Source organism: Phytophthora parasitica (assembly GCF_000247585.1).
Source record: "Phytophthora parasitica INRA-310 unplaced genomic scaffold supercont2.405, whole genome shotgun sequence".
In the NCBI taxonomy this organism is placed as follows: Eukaryota; Oomycota; class Peronosporomycetes; order Peronosporales; family Peronosporaceae; genus Phytophthora; species Phytophthora nicotianae.
The window spans coordinates 1-5688 of record NW_008649391.1 but is presented as its reverse complement, the minus strand read 5'-3'; the positions used below and the strand labels follow the sequence as shown (position 1 = coordinate 5688).

General features: G+C 52.8%; 2 protein-coding genes across 3 annotated transcripts; one reads left to right on the top strand and one right to left on the bottom strand.

The window, feature by feature from the left end:
• Positions 1 to 267: 267 nt before the first annotated feature.
• Positions 268 to 2742, bottom strand: PPTG_20271 (hypothetical protein). Its single transcript, XM_008918972.1, has one exon. The coding sequence runs from the start codon at positions 2702 to 2704 to the stop codon at positions 416 to 418; it is 2289 nt and encodes a 762-aa protein (XP_008917220.1). The 5' UTR covers positions 2705 to 2742; the 3' UTR covers positions 268 to 415.
• Positions 2743 to 3201: 459 nt separating this feature from the next.
• On the top strand, positions 3202 to 5688 carry PPTG_20270. Of its 2 annotated transcripts, XM_008918971.1 has the most exons (2): positions 3202 to 5320; positions 5427 to 5688. In XM_008918971.1, exons 1-2 carry the CDS (start codon positions 3272 to 3274, stop codon positions 5451 to 5453), a joined length of 2076 nt encoding a protein of 691 aa, XP_008917219.1. In that variant the 5' UTR covers positions 3202 to 3271; the 3' UTR covers positions 5454 to 5688. The 2 variants fall into 2 exon arrangements, with proteins under 2 accessions (XP_008917219.1, XP_008917218.1); XM_008918970.1 differs by having other exon boundaries at positions 3202 to 5688.

The window sequence follows — 5688 nt, the reverse complement described above, 5'->3', positions numbered from 1 at the left end:
TTCCTCGACATGAGGAATAGAAAAGCTCCGGATGCGGCTAGCGCTGCAGCCACACATATCACGAAACGCTCTAATCGCAAGCTCACTTCCACAATCGTGTTACTGTCTATCGAGATGTCGTTCTGTTCCATTGCTTCTGACCTCTCCACAGGTGTCAAGCTGCGTAGCTTGTGGTCATAATTCGCAGGAGTGGGCGATGTGGGCGACATGAAGGCTGGGTTACTACCAACGAAGCGAAAGAACAATGAGGAGAAAGGCAAGCGTGAGAAGACGCCGATGGGTTCTGAGATCTTTTGCTGAGTAATTTTTCACGCTTACGCACGAAGTCGACCGAGAGCAGCAACCCAAACGTTATACAACTAGACTTTATCACGGTATTTTATCCATCTTTCTAGTCAAAACTTTCACGTCCAATTTACAGATAAATCTTCTTGGTCTGGTCGCGCTTGGCATGCAGTACGATCGCGTCTATCACATACTCGTTAAACAGAAGACAGTCACCGTTTGCGAATCGTAATCGCTTCTTGTGCACCAAGTCCGGGTACAAGTCGTCCGTCAGGATCTGCACGTACTGAGCGGCCGGTGTCGTGTCGGGTGACAGCTTGACGCGCGCCGTCGGCAGGTAAATGACACAGAGCATCAGCAGAACGATGAAAATACACCCAGCCACCGTCACCAAAGCCGTCGCAGTCGGAACGTTCACTTCAATGTCCGTCGTAGCACGAGCCCCTGTGGTATTACCGGAACCAGAGCCACTGGATGCCATCGCAGCAGATACAGCGAGACGTCGCCGCGATATGGCATCTGCGAACGACGTCGGCACGCCACGCTGGACCAAGTAAAACAGCGCTGCAGAGTACATCTCGTGGGATAGTTGATTGTCCAAGTAGAAGTGGTTTGCCTCGAGGTGAGTTAGGTACGCATCCACCAACGAAGTGCATTCAGACGGACTTGGACGCACAAGCATGCCATTCGATGATACCAGTCGGTGCCACGACGTGAGTGTATCGATTTCCGGACGAGCCATATCTGGGATTGAGGCCGGATGCAGCGTCACAAGAGCCATAGGGTGCATCAAGTCTTTTGTGGCCAATGCTTCCTTTCCGACCAGTAGTACACCGTCGTCTGTGGTGAACGGCAGGCTCAGACCGAGACACCCAGAGTCATCCACACACGCAGCGTCATGGCGAATGTGAAGTGGGCTCAGCTGCCACGCCAACTTGCCCATCGAGACTGTTAGTACCTCGTGCGGCGTTTGAGTTGCCGTCACTTCCTGGACAAACTGATTGGAACTGCTGTAGACTAAGGCGGAGTTCTCGTCCTCTGTGTACGACGCGATAGAGATGGCCGGCCGCAGGTGAAGTTGTTCCAGGACACTTGTTGAAGTGGCGTAGACACAACCGGTAGCTCCACACAGTCTCGTTCCCGTATCCTTCGCCTCAACCGGGATTGATACGGTCAGACTAGTAAACTGCACGTCCCCAGCCAGCTCACGGTGCTCCAGGCGCAACATCAGATCCCCTACTCGAGTGCTGCCGGGTAGCACTGCCTTCAAAGCACTCGCAACCACATGAACCAGCTCATCGAATGACTGAGGAGTTGCCGCATCCACTGAAGCATTCACTAGCCCCAGTTTAGCCAAACCCTGCTTGAAGGTCGAGTACAGTTCTGCAACGTCCCAGTCGTCCGTGATCATGTACTTCTCAGTCGTGGCCAGGTAGTCGCGTAGTGGAATTTCCGCTGACCTCGTCGGCACCGTTGTGTGCGATGAAAGCAGAGCAGTGTTCCACGCGTGCGACGGGAAGCTGAAGCTCACGGATGTGGTGTCCACGTCGTCGGCCCAGGCTCCCCACTGCTGTGCTGCGTCGTCATCGTTGTGTTTTGACCATTTGCAGGTATCTTCGAACGCGAATGGAGTCGTAGTTCCGGTCATCGATGTCCGAAGGATCGAGTGAAGCACATCACCGTTGGAGTCAACAGACCATGGCGTCGCTATCTGTGTCAACATGGTTGCGAGATCGTCCGAGACAGCAAGGCGTCGAGGAAGTTGCCCGGCTTCATAGGTGGTTTGACCAACATAGACACTCGTAAATCCGACGTTCATGAGGATAATGACAGTCTTTAGCCCCCAAAAGATGCAGCGTGCCTTGGCAACTGAGTGCATCCGCGCTGGCTGGTCTCCGGGGTACAGACTACAATTGTGCAGATATGTGGCGAGCGTGGGGAAGATGAGCGTCTCGCAGAATACCTCGAAGACCTTGCCTCCCGCGAACAGTATATAACCGAAGAGCGTGTTGTAGTCCTCCACGACGGACGAGGCCTTGGTAGACAGCGTCTCGTTGGCTGGCAGTTTGTTCTCGTACACGTATGTGAGCGTCTTCTTGTTGCTCGTGAGCAGAGCAAAGCCGAATGCGAAGATAAGTGCCACTGCCACGCACAGCACGAAGCGCGCGAGCCGCAGACTCATGTCCACGATGGTGTTGCGGTCGGCCAGCGCGTTGGTGCGCGCCATGTCGTTGATTGTCGACTCACCCGGGGCGAAGCTGCGCTGCAGGTCGTCGCCGCCATTGCCGGCAGTGGGTAAAGAGACTGGCATGAAGTTGCTCGAGTGTAAAGTGGAGGTGTCTGTCTTGGCGGACGCAGGGGAGGCGCCAGCGCTATCTCCGAACCGAAGACCGGTCGGAACTCCTCCACGCTGGTCCATCGCGGAAGTGAACCTTTCTTAAAATCCCAGCATCCATAATAGGTAAGAGGTAATGAGCAACACTAATTGCCATAGCAACTTAAACATTTACTCCAAATTAAAGGAAATTATATGGACTGTTTGTGCGCATTATTACAGTTAAGGGGTCTACGATATGAAATCTGATGCAGAGAAAAAGTGGTGGCTGCATCCAAACCTTCCTGATCTACAGGTCGTACAATTTGTACTACAACATGTCGTAGCTCCCAAATTGGGAGTCCCAGTAGCTTCATCATGGGTAGGTTCATTTGGTTCCGCGTTGCACCCGCACTTTGGTAGAACCAATGGTACCAGTAAAGCCAGTTGTTGTGCCGCGCTAGCAGGTTCAAAGCTGCTTTGTTTGTTTGACCGAAGAGTTCCCTGTCTATAGTTGTTTTTATTCTGTATTGAGAGCAATATATTGAAAGGCATTCTTTATTTAACATGTCTGTTAAATTCGATATCACCATTTCCCCACTGCCCATCTCACTCACACATACAATTTTCAAGATAAAGTAAACGTCGTGCTGTAGCGCTACGTTGTGTATCATGAGTGGCAGCAGGAAGCGGCTTCCAGGTGCACCCACAGCGCCTCTGCAGCCGCACCAGTCACTCAGAGCGCAAGCGGAAGCGGAAGCCAAGTACGAAGTGCAATTGGCCGAGCGCCGGCAATTGGAGCAGGACCGCATGTCCTCGTACACAGATGACGCTTTTGAGTGTGAATCGCCGCACGCCATTTTGGCCAGCAGCCGCGGCGTACGGCCTGAGCAGCGCAGTGACCTGCAGACAACGTCTCCGTATTTGGTTGTGGACAATATCGGTCGCCTTCGCGTGGACAGCGTAAGCGACAGCGACGCCCACGACGAAGTCGCGTACGGGGAACTGGCCCAACCGCGACCCGAGATCATTCTGCGGTGGAAGCGGTTCGCGGTGCTGGTGGTATTCACGGCCGCCGTCATGACAGCTATCGCTGCGTGGCTACGCGAGGGTTTCGTGGTGGACAAGGGCGTTCCTGTGGGCACCGCTGATACTAAAGTGGATACGGTCAACTCATACATCGGTCTTATAATGGGCTTCATCGAGTCTATCGTGGGCCTTGGCGTGGAAGAGATTTTCCCCGTCTTTATCGTATACCTGCACAACCTGAGGTGGTATCCGAGCGACGATCCAGCGACCAAAAAGCAGAGCAAGTTCAAGAAGTTCGCACTTACGATCTTCATCCCAGCCGTCATGATGGCCGTGGGCAGTTCACTTTCGGCCGTGCAGGCCAACCAGAAAGATGATAACACTGCAGACAACAACAGTAACTCGACTACGACGACGAGGTTCTTATTGCAGGAAGAAACGATGTTGGGAGTAGCAGGACTGGGGGACACTGTCTTGAAGACAGCCTTGGCACGGAAGGTGGACCCTATGCGGCCTCTGGAGATGTCGACGTGTAGTTCTACAGGGACAGATCTGTTTGATGCTGGTACGCTGCTAACTGCAGCCCCAAAGGCTGTTTTCGGCTTTCCCCTACGCGATTGGGGCGTCGAGTTCGGGAACGGGTGGACGCATGAGGAAGCAACGAAGCGCGTCGAGATTTCTCATCCTGGTGCTGAGGATGCAGCTAGTGACGTGCAGCTCAGCGAGGTAATGTCTCTAGCCACGGCTTACGAGTTGTGGCTGGAAGGGAGAACCATCTTATCGAATAGTGTGAGAGCAACCAGCGCTAACCAAGCCAGCACGCCCCCTCTAAACGCGGACGAGTTTCTGGACGATGTCGTGAGATCTGTATTCGACATGGGACTGCCTCTGGCGGAAATTGTTAGTGTAGAGGCTTCGTTCGAGACGAGGACCCTGAGTTCATTGATGGATTTACATGCCATGACGCTGAAATTGCCGCTGCGCAGCCCGGACAACGCCTCTGTCGTATGTGGTGAAACCAGTTGTGCGTTGCTGGAGCCCCATGTAAACCTCAGACAGCGTCTGCCACGCAAGCAGGTTGGAATAGCGCGAATGAACACGTCCAACGCGGCATTCCTGTATGGTTTCACGACTGTGGCTAGCGTTCAAAGTGGTGCTGCCGTAGCGACACGCTCGTTGGTGCTGTCCTTCGGCCGTTTATCGTGGCGCTTCGATAGTGATGCGTACGAGTGTGAGCCGGGAACATCTTCTGAAGAAGGTTGTCAGGTACTGCACCACCAGCTCGGTGATAGCGATCGCCATTTGGTATTGCCTAAACAGTGGCTCTCGACTCAACTCCAAAGTGGCAGTCGAGAATCTTTTGTCTCTCTTGTTCAGCTCTTGGAGCCCAAGGTTAGATTTCACCACGGACAAACGCCGTCGTTTGCGACGTTGGAGCATTTAGAGTCATGGCCACAGGACAGCACACAAACATGCTTGGCTGCAATGGATACATACCTCCAGTATGTGGACAGCAATCACTTTTACGTGAGTGGCGATATGGTGGAGACGATGGCAGCATCTGCGCTGATGTTTATTTTTCAAAACGCTCGAGTATTGGATAATGCACCAGGTGTGGAGATCATGATGACCCAACGACGACTTGTTGATACTGATACACGACGAGTAAAGGTCTTCTTGACGAATACCAAGGTAGGCAACGTGTGTACGTGGACGGGATGCGGTGTGCTACTGCTGTTGACGGTGTTGGTCCTCGTGTTACCAAACGAACGGGCTCGGCTTGCACCTCCGCGTGGAGGTAATGCACGTGCTGAGAGATTCGTAGCAGTGCAGACGGAGCAAATTTACCCCAATCTTATTTACAAGAAGCGCTTCTTGATTGGCAAAACGGGTGAGGAGATTAAATTTGGCGAGTTTGCCGTCGAGTCTGTCGGACTACACCACAAGATGGAGGAAGACGAGCAGATCTACATTTGAGTTGTTTAATTGTTCACGAAGTGTATAGATGAATTGCTAATGCTACAAGTGAACCGGTGAAATTAAGACACTATCTTTTGTGC